The sequence below is a fragment of the Euprymna scolopes genome, chromosome 29, assembly GCF_053919585.1.
Source record: "Euprymna scolopes isolate OS-2025 chromosome 29, ASM5391958v1, whole genome shotgun sequence".
Lineage (NCBI taxonomy): Eukaryota > Metazoa > Mollusca > Cephalopoda > Sepiida > Sepiolidae > Euprymna > Euprymna scolopes.
This window is the reverse complement of record NC_136510.1, coordinates 76,936,128-76,958,235: the sequence shown is the minus strand read 5'-3', so window position 1 is coordinate 76,958,235 and position 22,108 is coordinate 76,936,128. Positions and strand designations below refer to the sequence as shown.

General features: G+C 31.1%; 1 protein-coding gene across 1 annotated transcript in view; it reads left to right on the top strand.

Annotated features, from left to right (window-relative positions):
• The window catches only part of LOC145252729 (COP9 signalosome complex subunit 4-like), a 38,216-nt gene extending 16,384 nt beyond the window's left edge, over window positions 1–21,832 (top strand). The window contains exons 5-11 of the mRNA XM_080112583.1: window positions 3,908–4,061; window positions 5,299–5,443; window positions 7,679–7,763; window positions 9,342–9,427; window positions 13,740–13,855; window positions 15,230–15,314; window positions 21,142–21,832. Of these exons, the coding sequence (XP_079968709.1) occupies window positions 3,908–4,061; window positions 5,299–5,443; window positions 7,679–7,763; window positions 9,342–9,427; window positions 13,740–13,855; window positions 15,230–15,314; window positions 21,142–21,257 (787 nt within the window). The 3' untranslated portion in view covers window positions 21,258–21,832. The remainder of the gene's footprint in view (window positions 1–3,907; window positions 4,062–5,298; window positions 5,444–7,678; window positions 7,764–9,341; window positions 9,428–13,739; window positions 13,856–15,229; window positions 15,315–21,141) is intronic.
• The last annotated feature ends 276 nt before the right edge of the window (window positions 21,833–22,108 follow it).

The following is a 22,108-nucleotide window of genomic DNA, read 5'->3' as shown; positions in this document are numbered from 1 at the left end:
TTTCTAGCACAGTAAAGGAAGCCTACCTTCTTTGCAGCAGATTTGGCAACATCTATGTACTTATTCAATTTTGTGTTTGAAAATATCATTTCGAATAGTTTGATCATTAGACTTTTGGAAAGGGTTCGATTGTCAATGACAATTTGTGATTATAAAGGTTTTTCATCGTTAAACAAAGGGAAATTTTTTAGTATGCAAAAATAAATTGACACGAAAATGAACACAAGAATAAGCAACAAATCTTTGACATGTGAATACATCTTCCTATAAAAACAGTTGAATTTTCAGAGACAAATAGCCTATTAGTTCACAAATTTTGTTTCTCATAAGAAAATTTCCGTTTGTTATTGATGTAGCATATTATAATCTGATTCGCTACAATTTATTGTAACAATTACTTTGTCTACCCAGACAAGAAAAATATTTAGTTGATCACCACAATCTAAAAGGAAGCAAGAGGGATAACTCATGTTTTTACTTGAATAAAAAGTTGTCTCCCTTTAGTCCAAATTAAAAAAAATATGAAGTGATTTTGTTTGTCTTTTTTCTTCTTTATTATTTTCTACTTACTTTATCGAAATCATATAAGTACGAGATGCATTATTTTTATTCAAGAATGCCTAAAATTTTAAGCTTAAGGAGTTTTAAGAGAAAATTGAAATTCATTAAATCTTGCTGAATGGTACCTAATGACTATAGATCAACTTCAATGCAAATCTAAAATATTTGAATTTTCAGATGGGAAGTTGTGCTATATTATCCTTCTAAAATTCCTTTAAAAACTTTATGGAAATGCTTGGTTTTGATTCTAGAAATGCCCCTTTTTTAAAATGAAATTGGAATTGGTATTGGTTTCTAATGGTCATGGATCAAATTTAATGTAAATTTGAAATATGAGTTTTCAAATTGGAGGTTATATCAAATCAACAGTAGGTTCTTTGATATGATAGGGGTGCATTTGAAATTAATGTTTCTGTTAGAGCACAATTGAAGCATGATACTTGACTTTTTTATTTTAAACTTTAAGTCATTATATAAAAATAATTTTCTAAAATCAACAGTAGGTTTTCTACAGTGTAATGTAGACTACAATGTATTTTTTTTTTTTTTTTTACATGGGCATATCAACGTCCAGAGACCACTCAAGAATAAGGGTTAAGAGTGTACAGTAGTCAATTGGACAATATAGTAATCGTTAGTAATGGAAATTTGGTAAATTTGTAAACTTAAGTGGAACGGCTCATCAAGAACTTGTTTACGTTGGACTTGAAGATGCGGGGATGCATATGAAGCTTCCTCTTGGTGCACCATGGTGGGTCACCAACTAAAGCAGATAATTAATTGGTTTGATTGAAAAATGGATGATTTCACAGATTTCAGTGACAATAAAATATGGGAATGTGAAACCTTCGTTGATCCTCATTCAATCCCTGACAACGTCAGGTCCCCCTGCTAATCTATAAACATACAATGACTTAACTTTATACAAAGATAATAATACAGTTAAAAAGTTTTGTTTTCAATTTTTTATATTTTTATGTTAATAAATATTTGATTAATAGTGAATAAAAAAATAATTCAATGTGATTTTATGATTATTAAGAATATATTAATAATACTAAATAACTTCTAAATTGATGTACCAATTTCAGTTGCCAATAACAATCTGTGGTTGGAAAGGTTTCTCATCGTTAAACGAAAGGAAATTTTCTAATATGAATAAAGTGACACGAAAATGAGCACAATAATATGCAAGCGATTCGTGTACAAACTCCTGTCGTCGGGAATCCAGGTTCTTGATGATGTGTTGATACATCCACTCGGACACCACTATTTAATTTTAAAATTTATTAATCAGCAAAGAATAGAGGAACTAGATAGAGAAACCATAGTTTTAAAGTAAAGGGTTACTTGCATGCACAAGAGAGAAGGATGGACAAATAGCTTGTTTCGGTGTCTATACAGTTAGGAGTGCAAATAAAAATCGCAATTCAAAATAAGTTAACATGTAGACACTTTCTGATACTTACGTATCAGATAAAAATAGGTATCTACATAAAAAAAATTAGGAAAAATTTTTTTTATGTTGAATTTTAATTAAAAATAAGTCAGTTTTATGATATTTTGCTGGTCTGCCATTGATAAGAGCGGAAATCCCATAAAGCAGGGGGAGATAAGTCAGTCTGTCATTTACATAAGTAATAATGAATAATGATTGGCAAAATACAAACAATGACTTTTATCTTGAATCAAAATTATACTTTAATTTTTCTCAATTTTTAGAGAGGATACTTAATTTTACATAAGTATATCAAAGAGTTTTTATTTTGAATTTGATGTCCACGTGTGCCCCCATGAGAGCCCAAGCCACCTAATGTCTGCATGTCCAATCTTATTGGCAGATGGCCTTTACACTGCCCGTCACAACAAAGTATGTAAGTACCTTCATTGGAAGATCTGTGGAGAGGTGCAACTTGACAGATCGACGAACATCTGGGAACATGAACCACCACCGATAGCATCAAACGGAAAAGTGATTGTGTTCTACGACAAAGACATACAGGCGGGCAGATACATAAAAAACAAAGCTATCAAACCAGATATTGTAATATGGAACAGGCCCGAAAGAACTGCGCTCATTATAGATGTCACAGTCCCAAATGATTTTGGCCTTAATAGAGCTGAACGGGAAAAGATAACAAAGTATCAGGACCTAAAAAATGATCTAAAAACAACATGGTCTCTGAAAGAAATAAACATTATACCGGTTGTGATAGGAGCAACTGGTTTAATAAAAAAGAACCTTCATAAATACTTAAAAGCAATCCCTGGAAGACCAAACTGTAACGAGATACAAATAGCAGCCATAAAGGGAACAGCATCTATTCTTAAGAGCCCTCGGATATAAATTTAAATCATAACAGAATCAAGTGTTAGCTCCAGGATATCTTAAAACTTACTGAAGTTAAATATAAGCACCCTTATCTCATTACCTAGTTATATTGTGCCCCTCCACCCTCATTGGGGGTCAGCCTCCCTTGGATGCGTCCACTTTGTTTAACATGTCGCCAGGATAAGAAAGAATTTTCCCTGGTAGTCACGTAATTTCATCAACTTTCGTTCTGGGAGGATTACTTCTGACTCCTAGGTGTCACTGAAACTTTTCCATTTGAATAACTGCTTTCATTATATAACAAAACCATATAGTGCTAGTTCATAAAAAAGAAAAAATGAAATAAAATTTTTATGATGTACGTACCTATGACAGAAAGAAAGTATTGTACACCAAAAATCATGTAAATTGATCAAGTAGTTTTATTTTTATTAAAAAGAAAATCATTGTCAAACAATTAATGGAAATTCGTAAGCATTATGATTTACAAGGCTGATTTTAAACTGTGTTTCTTAAAGAGCTATTTTCAAGGGGAGTTCACCAGTGATCAATTCCCCCCCCCTCCCCCAAATATCATTGTGCAAAGAATAGCTTTCTAAAATCTGGTAAAAGTTTAAATTATTAGTAATTATCTCCCTTGTTCTTCAAATTTTATTTGCAAATAATTTAATTTTTAATAAATCTGCTTGATCAATTTACATGATTTTTGGTGTATGATATGTAGGACTGTGACAGCAGAATATTCTTTTCATTCTTTTGACTCTTGAGTATATATCTGACACAGTAAGACACAATCGATCAACCGTCACAGCCCTAATGATATATTTTCTTTCTGCACATATACCATAAGGACTTTTTAATTTTTTTTTTTTTTTTTTTGTTGCAAGAGGGGGAGAGAGAGTGAGCGTTATGGACTTGCACTCGTTTTGGCTTTTGAGCTTTTTGTTGTAATATTGTTGTTTCTTGCTTAGTTCTCAGACTGTATCTGATTGAAAGCTTTGATGTTTGTTTCAGGCAATATTCTACAGATTACAAGCTGAAGACCTACCTCAAAATTGCCCGTCTCTATCTCGAGAATGAAGACCCCGTGCAAGCCGAAGCTTATATTAATAGGGCATCGCTGCTCCAGGCAGACTCCCAGAATGAAGATCTCCAAATCCGTTATAAGGTAAATAAAAAGTTGAAAGAAAAAAAATCTTTTTCTGTTCTATATAGCGTGTTTTTCACAGAAAACATGTTGCTAGTCTTTCTCTACTCTCTTGTTATTTCCATGGAAAATGCTTGACTGAGCTCCAATCCTTCTTGTAAGCGATTAATAACAAAAATTTACTGCCACAACCTTTCTTTCTTCTTTTGTGATATGTTCCAGTAAGTTTGTTTGAAATAGTTCAGTGATCTTGAGTACAGTATTAGTGATACAATCTGGTGAGCTACCTTACTGAAGGGTGTTAGTGGCCGTAGCTGGTAATATTGTTAACATTACACATGTTTACACCTGAGACCCACACATAGTAGCAGTCTACGTTGCAAACGTTTAATTGAATGGGGACGGCTACTATACAGTGTGACACAATAAAGTGTGTAAATATCTTCACTGAACCATCAGTAAAAGTTGAATATCGAATGCAACGGCAATTCCTGGGGACATAGACCAGAAAGAACAGTTGGAAATAAGTTGTACACTATTCGATATGATGATCCACTTCCTATTGCTACATACTTTGAAAGTAGAAATATTAAACTTGACATAGTAATATGGGACAAGAAGGAGAAAGAAGCAACTTTAGTAGAAGTTAATGTCCACAATGACGCTAAATCAAACAGAATTGAGAACGAAAAGATAGATATCAAGGAATTCATAGTAATTTCTACATACAGCAGTTTTTCACAGAAGAAAGAAGTCAGCAAAATATTATGTAGAAATGGGTTAAAAAAAAACCTGGTATGTTTTCCAATAGATGCTGGATGTAAGGAATAAATTAAGTTATTATAATGTGATTTTCTTTATATTGAACTATGTAGCATAGTATTACTTTCTGAATACTTGTTAATTTCTTATTTAGGTCAGTTCTATATTTAAAATATAATGGACACTATTTTCATAGAAATGTTAGTAAACTCATATTTGTTGTGTTATTGCTTTTTTTATTTTCTTTTTTTATCTGAAAAATCTTTTGCCGCTATCCAGAAAAATATCGGCAACATATTTGTTGATTCAATATATTTCTCATTCCTTGGAATGTGATTATTAATACCTACTAAAAAGCTGGTGTTTTTTTCCCTAAGATTTTTGTCCTATATATTTTAATCACATGCCTCAGTTTTTGTATTGAGTTATGTTTGAATTTTTTTTTTTTTTTTTTTTTTTTTTTTTTTTTTTTTTTTTTTTTTTTTTTTTTTTTTAGGACTGTTATGCTCGAGTATTAGATTACAGAAGGAAGTTTATTGAAGCCGCCCAACGCTACAATGAATTATCGTCCATAATTGTTGAAGATGAAAGAATGAATGCTTTGAAAAAGGCTCTAATCTGCACCATTTTGGCATCTGCAGGTAATTAAAACTTGTATAACAATTTCTTTTTATAGAGTCAAAGCATTTGAATAAAAGTTTACAAATTTTGAATAAAATCCTAAACTGCTTTAACCATTTCCATGATTGACTCTGAGTTTTCTTTCGAAACATAGGTATGACTCCCATTTCTTCATGTACCAACAAAATATTGTAATAAGACTGGTTTATTTTTCTATTTTCTCTGATAAAAGTCTATAATAGTTAACACACCATAACTAGTAAACCAAAACAATGCAGAAATCTTGGATCTATTCTTTATTGAATTTTATTTTTGAAACTTTAACTTGACATTTAAATTAGTTTATCATTACATGGAGAATCCTTTGGTTATGAAATTATTAATATATAAAACTATTATTTTGATAATGTTGTTTCAATCTCTAACAAATGTAAACATATAATAAATTTTTTTTTTTAATTATGTCATGATCAGTGATGGAAACCAGGACCATTAGATCTTCAATTTGACCCCCTTTTCAAGTTATGTATGGATATTAAACGTGAAAGTCCTTTGTCCTTATAGATGGAAATGAGTGACAAAATATATTAGTGCTTTAAATTGCGTTTAAAAAAAAATATTTCATGACTTGTGAGTTTTTTTTGTTTTTTGTTTTTTTTTTTTAATTCAGAAAAAAATGAATTTCCACTTGAATCACGAGCTTCTGATTATTCTCAGCTTTTAGTTAGAAATCAAATCTGCAGTTCTTGTCCAGAATTTCCCTGTATTAAAAAACAAAGAAAAATCTGTATGATGTATGTACCAGTCATAGATTGAAAATATATCCTAAAAATCCCATAAATTCATCAAGTAGTTTTACTTGCATAATAAAAATCAAATTTTATGAGTAACTGAAAAGTGACTGTCTCGCCATACCATTTTGAAAAATATCTATAAATGAAAAAACAAAACAAACTAAAACAAAGGGAGATAACTCGACAATATTTCATACCTACAAAATTTATGTTGTAATGCCTACAACTTCCCATAAATCGCTTTTTTTTTCTTCTTTTTTTTTTGCATAAAAATAAAACTACTTGATCAATTTGAGATTTTGGAATATGATATTTTCTTTGTCATTGGTGCATACAGCATACAAATTTTTCTTTATCTTTGTTTTTAATATAGAGGAATACTGAACAAAAACCAGATCTGCTTCTTTTTTTTTTTTTTACGAAGGAAAGCTTAATTGACCCAGTTGTGATAGTTCTCTCTAAAAATATTAATTTTGCTACAAAGACTAAAAGTTCAAACTATTCATGAAATGGGTAGCAAAATTAAATGGCTTTTTCGGTAATCTCCAAAAATACCGTTAGGGCTTACAACATGGCCGCCAGAAGAGTCACCGGAAAAGTGATCCGGTTGATCCAAAACATGAATCGCCGTATTACGAAACCGGAAAACGCAAATTTAAAGCAAACTTTGACAAACAAGCATAATAATTAAGTACAAAAACAGTTTTTCAATATCATAATAATAAATAATTTATTTAGAACGGTCATTTAATTTTTTGTTGAGAAACAATCACAGTTTGTTTTTTAAATGTTTACAAAATGTCTACGAACGTGCGTAGACATTTTGTAAACATTGTTTTTAAAAAATAAAAAATAATACTTCTATTATGTTTTAAACGACTGTAATAGTTTATTTTGGAAGTATATTTCATAAAGAAAATTGACAACCCACTTTAAAAACAGAAATTACGAGTTTTATATATTTTATTCGCAGTTTTTTTGTTGGGGGTGTCAAAAATTCCGCCTAAAATTCTGATACACCTAGTCGACCACTTGTTTGTTCTGAATAAAATACTTTTTATAAACACTGTTTTAACTAAAAACAACCTAAGATTGTTTCTCAAAGTTTGCCTATTTTTATAACAACATTATATCAACAAAAAATTAAATACAAACAAATTGTAATTGTTTGTCAAAGTTTGCCTTCAAGGCTGCGTTTTCCATTTGCACGATTCATGTTTTGGATCAACCGGATCACGTGACTCTTCTGGCGGCCATGTTGTAAGCCCTAACGGTATTTTTGGAGATTACCGCTTTTTCTTTCATTAAAGAATTACTTCTTGTTCCTTTCCCTACTTATGCACTCGGTGTGTTTCTTTTTAGTTTTTCAATTTTTTATTGAAATCCACAGACTGCTATTTAGCCATATCATTCATTTCTTTAAAATTAAAGATACATACAATTTTTAAAATATTATTTCAGGTCAACAAAGATCACGAATGTTGGCAACTTTATTTAAAGATGAAAGATGTCAACGCCTCCCAGCTTATAATATATTAGAAAAAATGTAAGTACTTTTTTTTTCTTTTTTATTGATATTTATTTGCAACATTTGAAAGTTATTCTTAAAATGTCAGTTTAAATTTTTATTTTATATATATATATATATATATATATATATATATGTGTGTATGTTAAGTGGATAGTAAATAAAATGAATAAATTAGAATAATTTCATTTACATGTGCAAAGAAATCAAAACAAAAATAACCAGGGATAGAGTATGATCGTTTCAGAGACCATATAAAATTTATTTAAATATAATCTCTTAATCAGCAGAAGTCGGGGATGTTAATTATCAGTTAGCAATATTGAAAAGATTTAGATTCCGCATTGACTTGACGAAAAAATAATCAATTAATAAAATGTGAGTCTCTACAAGGTTAGGGATCGCCTAAGATACGGAAAGGCAGAAAATTTGCGACATATAAATAATTTAAAAATAAAAATTCCAGACAACTGCTTTTTAATTCATATGCTTCATCCTACACTATAACGCTTAGCTGTATAATTAATTACCCATTATTGTTTTCATGTTATGACTTCAGACCACAACTTTTTTTTTTATATATAGGTGCTTATGCATTGTATGACCTGCGATTTCCATGAAGTTTCTCAGGTTCGGAAAAGGCCAATTTCAATGATATAAACAATAAACCCCGTTGAATCTAAGAAACTTTTTAATAAATTGAAAGGAATAAAAATTTAATTTTAATCGCACAGGTTGGAGTTAGGAGTTAGATAAATGTTTACTTTTTTTTGTAAAATTAAAAAAGATTTTCCAGTTATTTCCGTCATCTGCCAAATGAGCCAGACAACTTTGTGGAAATTGCGGGTGGTATGATGCATAATCACCTTTTATATAGTAGAATAATACATATCCCAGATAGGTCAAATTAATTCCGTTGCAGATGAAAAACCGGCCAAACAAGGAAGAAATAAAGAATTACAATAAAAAAATTATAAAGTTATAATTGGATTCTGCATCTTTGGATTTTACTGTCATTGGATATATTACCCTTCATGTAAAATCACTTTTTTATTCACCCTATTCCCTCTGCTACACTTTTTGTTATCAAGTAAGATCTATAACTTACTTGTAGTTTCATTTAATACTTTTGCAAGCAAAATCCAATCCCGCATTTTGCTAAATTCTACCCTCTGATGAGAAGGAAAGTATTTCTTCGAAACTCTGCGGATTAAGGACTATCCACTTATTTAGTGTTTCCTTTTTAAAATGTTTTTTAACATGTTTTATTATGTTCTTATTATAAGCTCTATCTCCTATTTAGTTTTATCGAGCTTTTACATCTGGTTGAGATTACTTTATAAATATTAATTCTTTAATATTTATAATTTACTTTAGTTTTGCCATCTTGGATCATTTTGGTAAACTTAACTGTAATTCTTATATATATATATAATGATGATGATAGTACATTTTTTTTGTGAATGTTTTAGCATTGTTAATAAATTTAATCTTGGAAAAATGTAACTTATAATGATTTTATTTTCAGCTTCGTTTAGAATTCAGTTCTTTTTGTTCTTTCGTTTCTAACTATGGATGAATTTGTATAAATTTTAGGTACTTGGACCGTATTATACGAAGTAATGATCTCCAGGAATTCTCAGAAATGCTTCAACAGCATCAAAAAGCAGTCACAGCTGATGGTAATTTTGTTTTTTAAATACAAAAAAAAAAAAATCATTTACTGAATTTCATGTTCAATCCAAAGGGAAAGAATTAGTTTAATATCAAATTTTATCGAGCTTTATATCAAATGTCAATGTTTTTAACTTGAGAGTCGAATGTAGTTAATATGCAGAGCAGATATGTATGATAAAGATTAACAAACTCCAAACATGTACCAGATAATAATTTAGACATTAAAGAGATTGCAGGCCAGAATATTTGTCTAATATATTAAGTTTTTGGGGTTTTGTTTTTTTGCTTTTATTCTTGTGTGTGTGTGTGTGTGTATGTATATATATATATATATATATGTGTGTATGTATGTGTGTATATATATATGTATGTATGTGTGTATATATATATATATATATATATATATACTAGCAGGACCCATTAACTGGTATTGCCTGGTGGTAGCACCCACCTCCCGCCCTCTCCATAAAAAAATTAATATATTTACTTCCATAGTCTTTTGCTTGCTGTTTTGTAAAACCTCCAAGTTCGTGCTGACATGTTTGTTTATGCAGGAAAAAATTGTACTTAACATTAATGTAGTATTATGTTAAAATGATTGCGGGTTGTAGAGATAGCAGCCATGTTTGTTAATGTCCAGCATATTCGTTTATTTAAGATGTGTATTCCCGAATAAGCGATTTAACTCGCAGCTAATGAGAAATGCTGGAACTGAATGAGGGAGAAATTATTTTTGTAACTGCAAAAGGAAAGGTAATGGTTTGTGTATGAGTTTATGAGCCAGTTATGAAGGTAGGCAGGACGGTATATGTATAATGTGTATATTAGTTCTTGGTGGTGGTATGAGGACATTAGATTTAGAAGGAAAAGTAGCAACTGCTTCCTCTAAAGATGTTGGTGATCGTGATTCTCCTAGGATGTAATGTAAGATTTTATTATAACAAATAAATGTGTATATAATGGCGTTTAAAAGTTACATAAGGTGGATAATAGTTTAGACATAATTAATTTGTATGTGGCATCTGTTATTGCATACCTACGGTTATTTGGTCCAGAATGGAATTTCTGCAATCAAAATATGCCATATGTGTGTGTGTGTGTGTGTGTGTGTGTATATATATATATATCTCCTAACACGTTGCGGTTTCATATAGTTGATTCAATCATAGAAGTATGTATATTAACAAAATCCTGAACTTTTTTATACATTTGAACATTAAGTTTTACAGCATTCATTCGATTTTATTTTTTTTGTAAACCTAAGTTTTCAAAACTGGTTTAGTTATATAAACCAATGAGAGGCTGAGATGAGCCAAACTTTTTTTTTCATGTAACATAGCATAAGAGTAAAAGTTTCTATTTATTTGCTGTTTGCTAAGTTTATTATCTTTTTATTTATTTATGTTAGTGTTTAAAATATTTTTGCTATTTTTCCAATGAAATTCATTTAGAATAAAATGTGTGGAAGTATAATTTTCTATTTAGTCTCATTTCTTGATATTTTGATCAATTTGGGGTTCTTGTCCAGAATTCTAATATCAAAGAAAAATCGGTTCTTTTTCATTGGATTATTCCCCTTTAAATTATTAGAATGGTTTTTCATGATTGCAGCAAAATTAAAAAAAATGAACTATTTAATTTCAAGTGAAGCCAATACTACCTACTGAATTGTCATCGCAGTAAGGAAAATATCCAAAAACTATGAAAAAAAAAAAAAAAAATTTCGAAGACAATTAGCGAAAATTAAATTTTGCTAAATTGGCCAAAGATTTTCAGTTTTCAGAAAATATTTATCTCCCTTTTGTTACAATTAGAATTCTCTGGTCTTTTTTGCAACAAAAAAAAAAAAAAAAAAAAAAAACTTTAGCAAATTATCTTCAAAAACTGTTTTCATTACTAATTAATTTTCTACCTTATTGCTTTTTGTAATTTTGGGATATGTTCATTACTATTACAATTCAGTAGATACTCTTAGTTCCACTTGAAATTCAATATTTTGATTTTAAAATTGTGAATATTATTGAAGTGAAAAGCTTGTTCATAAGTTGTGACTTTGTTTTTTTTTTTATACAACTTTTTTAGCTTTTAAAATTGCCAAATGGGTATGATTATAATAAAAACAAATAAAACATCATATAATTAAATAAGCACTATCGGTTGAAACAATTGTATGCACATTTTACCATATAATAGAAAAAGAACAACCATGGGAGAGATGTCAATAAAATTTGATTATGTGCAAGGTATGACGGATGCTCGAAGAGACGATCACGTGAGGGACGTCACAGCGGTAAAGATATTGAATAGTGAGGTGTACATATCGGGGATGAGATAACATAGAATGAGAGGCCATTTATATATAACGGCGTATACGACGACATTTATAATAGATGGTACACAGTTCATATTTATAACAGGAGCTTGATATAAAGAGATGTAGACAGTTCTTTTAACACGGAGGGAAATGCATTATTTATGATGGGGACTGACCTTTGGAAAAGGCCTTATTATAGAGTTCCTTTACAAAGATGATTACAAAGACACATTACCTTGCGGTTGAAATGATGACAAATACAAAGGTTTACAAATAACATGATATTTATTCTGGCTGGTGATGAAAATGATCAGGTATTCGATGCTGCGTTAGGTTCCGCCATTTTGTTCTTCCCTCCCTGCCTCACTTCCGAAAGGGCTTTAGCTAACTCAACTCTCCCGACCTCTTCAAACTCAACTCCTGAACTCCACTCTGATTTGAATGATTTCTTATCCAAACTTAACTGAATATATTGAATCTATCTTTCTTTGTGATGTCAGATGGATTTTACATATTACATATGACTCCAACACGTTTCTGGCAACACAAAGACGTTCCTTAATTTGCATTGTCCTAACTCTGACATAACTAGTTGTATAGTTATTTCGGTGCTAATGCACTTGCTGATCCGCACTATTTTTTAAAATCGTATTTCCAAGTTTAATTAAAGTTTTATGTTGTTTTTTTGTTTTTTTTATTCAATTGTAAGGTTAAAGTACAGAATAGGTACAAAACACCCTCCTCCCCATGTTAAGAATGGCTTTTTAAATAATAAGTGCATGAGTACCGTTATTTCTAGTATAAGGGACAATTCTCTACGTTCTTATCATATCTAAATGACAATATGTATTCTTTTTAACTTTTGCTCAATTCGATTCAATCATTCTCCTTTTTATAAATATTATTTTCAATCCTATTTACTTTGTTTCTCTAATTACTGGGAGCTATCCCCTTCAATATGCAACAAAGAGAGAATGAAGAATTAAACCTTTGTCTTGATCTCCTTTGAGACTGAAATGAACATAACATGTGTTCGTTCCCAGACAATGGGAAGAAATGATTCAACAGTGATTGGAAATAGGATGGGTCATCAGCCAGGTGTGATCACGAGGGCAAGTTATTTTCCACTTAGATAAAGATGTGACACTTAAAGTTTTCTGGTTTTGAGTCAATATATTTAAAGGTGTCAGAGTTCGTTTAGGGCAGTTGATGAGTTTGTGGTTTGGAGCAGATAGAGTAGCGTTTTAGCAGATAATGAACTGAAGACTTTGATAATAACAATGATGCTTTGACAGACAAGGGTCTTAGCTGATACACTAAAAGTTAACTATGATGTATGTATATTTGTAAATTGGTGCTCAGTGACGGTAAAGATGACACGGCCAGAACAAGATGAAGACCACCACAGCATGTGAACATTGGGATCGGTGATTATCGAGGGGCGGTATAACGTGTTACACTACGCGCAATAATAACTAAGAATAACATGACGCTTTTACTTGGTCATGGTTGACTGAACAAGAACAATCTAAAGAGTCAAGTTTGAAATTCTGTGTAAGTTCCTGAGTTCGACATAAAGATTCTAAAGTTAAAAAAAAATCCAGGCCAGATGTTATATTACCGAGTCATCGTGAAAATAACCAAAAAATAATAATCCCATTATAATAGAGCTTTTTATTCCAGTAGCTTCTTTCTTGCAGGTTTGTGGAAATCTCTTCCTAATGATTGTTTTTTTTTCTCTAATTATAGATTTGATCTTTGTAAGATTATAGTTAAGACTCTTATCTTTGTGATAATCCTCTTTCATTATTTTTCTTCTTTTTTTTTTTAAGTGACTTAGATCAAGTGGCTTCATGCTTAGTTTATAGTGATTTTCATGAAAAGAATGAATGAAATGAGTCTAGTAAACCAAAAAAATTAAGTCATATAAGAATTCTGAAATAATTGAAAATGTAATTGTTAAATTTATGGAAATTTTATTTGAAACTTGTTTTCTCTTTCAGGTTCTACAATTCTTGATCGAGCTGCTATCGAGCATAATTTACTTTCCGCTAGCAAACTCTATAATAATATATCCTTCACAGAATTGGGAGCTTTACTGGAAATTGAACCTGCAAAGGTAAATCATTATATAGATTCGCTTCTTTTTTTTCTTTTTTTTTTTTTTTTTTTATTACTATTTAAGAAGTGCCTAATATTATTTATTTATAATGTAAATGTCCTTACTTCAACTATGAATCAGGTAAGAATAGTATGTAAAAATAAGATATTTATATTATAATAAAACTAGCAGGCATACCCAGCGTTGCCAGGGTCCACATAAAGTTCCATTTGGACACACCTCCTATATTAAGGATATTGAGCACTTTTTCATTATTATATGTCGACTCCATCGATACCTCCACTTAAAAGTGGATAAAACCAAGAAATGTAACCCCCCCCCCCCAAAAGTAGTATGTGACAACCTCCCCATTAGATGTTTTGGCTGAAGGGATATGAAGAGAAGCTATTCTCTAGATACTGAGCACTTTTTGTTGTCCGTACACTGGAAGGACCCCCACCCCCGCAAAAAAAAATAAATGAATCAAAAATATTTTTGTTTCAATCAAAAGAGCAGGAAGTGCCCATCTGACCGCAAAAAGAAAAATTGAGCATGAAATGTGAAGGAGGGGGGGAAAAGGCAAAAACTTGTGAACAAATGCTTTTGCTCACACAATCATGTGTTTATTAATTCCCTTCGTTCATTGCATTGAAGGGAATTAATAACTAATAAACACACAATTTGGGTGCGGACATTAGACGATCCATAGTGTTCAAATGACAGAAAGTTGTGAACATTGCATAAACACTAGTTGACTACTTCTTAGTGTATACTTCCTAGACAGTGCCCATCCTGAAGTATTCTTAAAGGGACTTGAAGATATATATATAATCTTTGTTCAGGCGTTGTCTAGTTTTGCAAAAGTAGCCACTGTTCACAATAGTTATGTCTTCTTGATAAATTGGATATTTGGAGAAAGAAGCTAATAAACTTATGCAGTCTTCTTGATGGGATCAAGTTGTAATATCTGTTCTGCCAAAGGTAGAGGAGGAGAATAGATTCTTTTAGACTAAGAAAATTCTTAGTTTTGTTCCAATCTAGTGTCTTTGGGAAGCTCTATCTTCTCCACATGAAACTGACCAGGTGCTATCATATCAGGCTATCTGAAGATACTGGTTTCTTGATTTAAACTGCAATAAGCATTAATGTTATTGTTTTCTTCTCTTTGCGAAACTAAATCATGTTCTGCAAAGCCAAAAACAAAAACAATTTTCCTCTGCGAAACAACTAAATCCTGCACTATGAATAAATATTTGAAGATCTAAAGAACTTGAAGCCTAAAAAACTTTAATCAAAATGATTATATTCAGCTTTAAATAACCTGAAAGAAAAGTAATTGATATGTGATAATCACTTATTTTCTTACAATTTGATCTACACTTTTTTTTCTAGGCTGAAAAAATTGCATCTCAAATGATAACAGAAGGAAGGATGACCGGTTCAGTTGATCAGATTGCCTCCATTGTACATTTTGAAAGTAAGTTAAATTTCTTCTGTATCTTTTGCCTTGTTCAAGTAAAGTTGATTTTAAAATGTATCAACAATTTTTCCCTGTTGATAATTTTATTTTATGTTTTCTATGTCGGAGTTAAAGTAAAATGTATTTGACATAACGGTAGGAGTGTTCACTAATGGGCTAGGAGAACAAAGTTCAATCCCTGGTCAAGTCATACCAAAACTTAAGAAATGGTACTTGGTGCAACTAGTGGTGCAGAGGGAAAATTACTCTGCATTATATGACAAGGATCATGGGTAAGTGAAGTATGAAAAGGAAATGTTGGAGTCGTCTGAACGTTTTTTATACTTTTTAAAGTTTTTACTGAAAGTACCAAAATTTGGAAGTCATAAAGAAATTTGATTTGTCTAAGGGACGTAACTCTACTTTTACTGAGATTATTATTTTTTTTTTTTAATTAAATAAAATACATAATTGTTTTGTTTTTTTTTACATTTACTTGAACGTTTTTTTTTTTTTCTTTTTAAGATGCAACATTTTTTTCAAACAAAAAAAAAATTTTTTTCAGCTACTTCATTTAATGTAACAAAATTTTTTGAAAAAGTAAATATAGTAAGATAAATATAAAATAAGTGTAGAGGTTAGTTAAATAAATATTTTCTTGTTTGAAACAAAAAATAGTCACATCTCTCATGATTGCCAGTGTTATGTATTATGGCATACCATAAGGGGTCCGTTATGTAATGTGTACTATAGCACCATATGTTAATATGTGTACTTGTGACGAAAGGTTCACCATTATGTGTGTACGTGTCACTAAATGTCTATGGTTGATTCTTCACTATCTGGACTCTAAGTTATGTTGTTGCTGTTTATTTATTATATATTCGTATCTAATTGTTTATATGCGGGGGGGGAGGTAATACATGTATTTTAGACGTACCTTAATTTCATGCATCGTTGATCTTGTCCACCTAGAATTCATCTTGTTCTTGGAGGGGAGGCTGGAACTTGTTTGGACGAATATTCATTCACTTCCAAGAACGGTGATTGTATTTTATATAGTTTTTATTCACTTTCCAGGCATCGATCGCCGAAGAATGGAAAGTGAATATCTTGCTTGTATGGTCAACTCTAGGTCTCCATTTTCACACATCAGCTCCCTCCCCAGTGAAGGGGGGGGGGGCGACCTGTTAAACTGCCCACTCTGCTCAACATCCAAATTCCAATTCCCATGTCATCTCCAGCTAACCTCTTGACCTCAGTTCTGTTATGTTATTAAAAAGCATGTTTATCGACGTGAATCTTTCCACGTATGCCTGCCGAAGGTCATTTTGTTTATTTAACCTGGATAATTTATGTAAACATCCTCAGCTAAAACCCATTGCTACACTTTATTCTATAAACCATAAATAACTCCCAATATAAACTATTTTAAGAATATCATTGAATGGATAGATAAATAGACAGATCGATAATAACTAATTAACTTTTAACAATGTTATCTAACACCAGTACAGTAATTTCTGGTAAATTTGAGTAAATGTAAAAAAAAAAAAAAAAAAAAAAAAGATTTACTTTTACTTTTATTTTTATTTTTTTGTTACATTAAAATATTTGAAAAACGTAAAAATAGTCGCATCTTTCTTTTCTTACAATTAGCATCCCAAATTATCGTATATAAAAAAAAAAAAAAAATTTCATTGTAAAAAGTGAGTGACGTCCCTTAAATGAATTAGTCTTTCTTCATGATTGGCCAAAATTCTTTAGTGACTATTATTTGAATTTAACAAAGGATTGTGTTTAGGATATTTCGTTTTGGAATCTTACAGATGAGAATTGATAATTTGCATTATTTTAACTATTCTCATTTTGGTTGTTATATCTGCAATGTTTTGGTCAATGTAATCTTTGACCTTCTTTAGTTGCGTCTACGTGACAGTCTTCTGGAGATCAAAGGTTCAAATAAGTTTGATCAAACAAAATCAACAATTTCTGTTTGATACTTTTATTTTCAATTCACAATTAAAAACTGAAATAAAAGAACCAACCGTAAAAAATTGTTGATTGTTTTTAATCAATTGGTAAAAATTATCATATAGAAGCTTAATTACAAGTAAAAAAAAATTTATGTAAAATGCAGTTTAATCGTATTACATAATGTTTAACATTACTCTAAAAACAAGGGAGGTAATGCAGTTTATCGTTTTGGCAACTGGTACTTTCATTTTTATTAATGGTAAATCGAAAAAATATAAGACCTATTTTATTTTTTAGTTTTTAATAAAAACTTCTAGGTAATCTTCTAATTGATCAACTTTTTCTAATTTATTTCTGTATGACACAAGTACATCAGTGTTTTTACTTGAAATATGATTTTCAAGTGTGACTAATGCTCTAGAAGTATACAGTTATGTTTTTTTTTTTTATATTTGGATCAAAGCTTTTAATTATCATAGAAGAGATATGTTGATGACGGCCTGATCCTAACAGGCAGCACAAGTAGTTATAGTCAGTTAACATACTTCCTAACTTCCGGTGTGGCTGCCATTGGAAATGGTAACAAGGCAAATCAGTTCCTTCGCTTTTTTGTCGCACACGCATATCTCCCCTTGTGCATGTACTCTTTTTTATTTTATTATTTTATTTAATAATCATTGAAAAGCTTTTTTTCAGTCTTATTTTAATTAAGAATTATTGAAAACACTTTTTAAAATCTTTTTCAGAATATTATGTATTGAAAGGGTTTTCTTTTTTTGATGTTTGAAATTTTGTTTTTATTCCAATAATTGTTTTTATTTCAATTTTTGTTATACTTTCATAAACTTTATTATATAAATTCAAATAAAAAAAAAACTTATTTTTAAACCCCATTTTTATAATTTCATAAACATTCTTATAAAATTTCAAATAAAAGAAAAACTTTAATTTTTTTTTATTTTTGTTATTAAGTGCAAACAAAAACACATTTTTATCATAATTTAAATTTTTTTGTATATTTTTCGATAAAATCCTTTTCTTATATTTCTTAGACTTATCACTTCACAATAGAAAAACTGACAAACAATAAAAGTGAAGGAACTGATTTGTCTTGTCACTACTTTCCGTAGTAACCGCACTGTTAGAAGATAGGAAGTACGTTAGCTGGCTAAATGCCAACAGGCAGGCAAAGTTTGATAAAATTAACGAAGCGTCTAACCTCAGCATCAGATATAAGAATATTTGGTTTAAAGTCAGTTTTAAATGTTGTAATGCTGAACTGTTTGTATTTGCTGCTTGTATAACAGCGCAGATGCGCGTATGGCAGCTATATGCAAATGACCTAGCCACGTGCGAGATGACATCATGGCAAGGAAGAAGGAAAAAAGAGTATTAAAGAATATATGGACAGACTGAGGATCCCGTTAAATGTGTAAATAAATGTTCTGTTCAACTTGGGGGGGGGGGTCTTCTTTTTTTTTTTTTTTTCTTTTCTTCCGTCTTTGTCTCCTTTGCAATGGTGTCTGCATGTTAATAATACATGTTTAACGTTACACTTGTATGAGATCCTTTGTTCTTAGTGAGGATCTGTAACAGCTTCCTTTGTATTGTAACATTGCAGGTTGGTCATAATCAGGATACACATTAGTATAATTAATAAAGAGAGTATTAGAAAAACTTTGTTACAGAAGTACACATGATTTTAGAGGCCATAACTGCCACAAATTGCTACCCAGTAGCATATTAAATCTAATTATGTTTATAGTATCTGGGTGAGTCCATTATTCCTGAAATAGGTATACCAGCTTATCCCATATAACACTGTCACTAGTCAGATTCTTCTTTACTTTACAATAGCTGTCAGATCCTTTTAACGTTACTAATTTCATTGAATAGTCATCTCTTATCTATCAAAATTGTCCACGAGTAGTATTCTATTATCACTTTCACCTCTTCGAATGCAGCTGATAGCACTACCCGAGAGTTCATCCTTCGCCTAACATGAATTAGAACAAACACATAGAAGACATCTATCGATCCAGTAGATATCTCACTCCTGATGCAATTCTCTACTTATATAAGAGCCAGGTACGTCCAAGAATGGAGTACTGTTGTCACATTTGGGCAGGAGCTGCTAGAAAGATCTTATCCTGCCTTGACAGAGTTCAAAACAGACTTCGTAGCCTAGTGGGGGAATTCCTTTTCTCTTCCCTGTGGTATCTATCTCACAGAAGAGACATTGTGAGCCTGCCTCTGCTTTATCGTTATTTTCATGGCAAGTGCTCGTCTGAGCCTCAATCTATGGTCCCCCCTCGTCAAACTTTCACGAGAAACGCTCGTCTAGCTGGAACCACTATTAATAATTTCCCCCACTCTTTATCTGTGCATAAACCTAATCGTAGATTCCATGAACAAAGTTTTTTTCTTAGAAACACCTGTGGAACTCTTCCTTTTGCCTGCTTTCCAGCTGACTATAATACGGTCATCTTCAAGTCCAACATAAACAAGTTCTTGATGAGCCGTTCCCCCTGAAGTAATCCAATTTACCAAATTTCCACTACTAACAATTATGACATTGTCCCATTGACCACTGTACGCTTATTAACCCTTATCCTCGAGTGGCCTTTGGGCCTTGATAAGTGGTAACTCCTTTGTAAAATAAATAAATGTAAATAGTTAACAGAAATCACTCCTAATGTTAAGAATGCTTTTCTAAATAGTACTATATTATGTAGAAAATCATTCCTGACATGGGATGGGCTTTGTTAACTATTCTGTTCCTAAACTGTTTTCTTATTTTGCACACCAATTGTCAGTGATTTTTTTTTTTTTTTTTTTTTTTTTAATCATTTATGAAAATTTCAAATGACATTAATCTTGTCTCCTAATTTTCAATTAATTACAAATAAAACATTGGAGAAAGATATTTAAGATCTATTGTTATGTATGCCCCCCCCTCCCAAGTGTATGTTTTGCAAACTATATACATTACACAGAGGTGGGGGCACAGTTATTGAATATTTTATAAAACCGTCAAATCCCTGATTTTAATGTTTAGGAAATTTTAAAAGAATCAGAATTTGTACTGGTATCAGAATAGGGAATTTAGAACAGAATCAGTAATTGTATTGGAATCGAAAAAAAATTTGGAATCCTCCCATCACTGCTTATTTGCTTCCCTGACTTCCACTAACATGCGGAAGTTTAAATGTAATGTCAACAAACATCTTGCTTTTAAACTCCCTACTTATGTGTGCTTTTGCCCTAAAATGATCCAACGATAATGTGTTGTAAAACCCAATAACCAATCAGTTCTGTTTGATTTTTTCCACAAAAAAGAGAATGTAATAAGTAAAATGAACTTAGAATGATGACAAATGAAATCAATAATAATGGATGGGAAAAGGAGATCAATAGAATTGTTTGAAATCTATATTAAGATCTGGCACAGTGAAATAAAAACCTGTTGTTTTTTGTTTAAGATTTGACCAACTTCCACTTTATAAATATTTGGCGAACTCGTATGCTATAAATAGTGTATTTGAAAGTAACCCAACAAATATCCATTGATGATGAAAAAAAAACAAGTAAAGCATGCATGGTCCCCCATCAGTGCACAGTGAACGAGGCATAAAAAAAAATGACTAATGATTCAGTCTCTTCAGTTCTTGGTCAGAATTCCCATATTAAAAAAAAAAAAAAATAAAATAAAGACAAATCTGTGATGTATGTACTCGTAACGAAACAAAAATATATTAAAAAATCAAATGAATTGATCGAGTAGTTTTATCTTTAAAATTTAAATTTTTAGAAGCCATTAAAAATCAATTCTGCCCTAATTTTTTTTTTTTTTTTTTTTTTTTTTCAGCACATGAAGCCCTTCCAAACTGGGACAAGCAAATCCAGAGTCTGTGTGTTCAGGTGAATCTCATCATCGAACGTATATCCGAAAAGGAACCAGACTGGATGATAAAATACATGTAGGACGCAGCAGTCTAGCATGTGGTGTATCTGTTTAAAGTGTGGCCGACGATTGGTGTTGGTGGGAGAAGGCAGGTGTGTGTGTGTGTGTGTATATGTATGCATGTGTGTATGCCTGTGCGAGAGAGATGGTCAGAAGTATTCCTCGTCTCCTACCTAGCCGACACAGCGATACAGAAACGGAGATATAGAGGGATTGTCTGCCACCTGCAACATCACCTGCTGACCATCTGGTTTTGTCATCCATCCTGCCTTGGTATTTGTGCTCCTTCCTTTTTTCCACCTTTTGGGATGGGAAGCCATTGCTATTGATGACAGCATTCATGATTAATATTAATATAATTATTATTACTACTGATAAAATGTGGCATTTTGTGGGTTGAGAAGATCCACTCGCTTATCTCCCCCTAGTCACTGGTTCCAAGATGAAAGTTACAGACAAAAAAAAAATTCCTTTGCTATGGAAATGCATAAAACTTTGAAAAGATGATGAAACATTTGGTATTATTAATAAACAACAATCTTTTAAAAATAAAAACATTATTAAAAAAAAAAAAAAATAACAAAGAAAAAACAAACGTTTTGCAATTTTTTATTCCCTTCTTTACTTCCACGCTTTTTCCATATTTGGTAATTCATTTGTTTCATTGTCACTAGTTCTTGAGTGCAAATAAGCAATGGTCCTATTTATTAACATAGGCAGATTTAAACACAAACTCAGTTTTTAATGTGAGGAAATTTATCTCCCCAAAAAGAGTATTTAGCATTACAAGTTGAGTTTTTTTCTTATTAGACAATTGTTATTTTAAATAATTGTTTTATCAACTTGCACGAAAAGAGCTATGTAAAATATG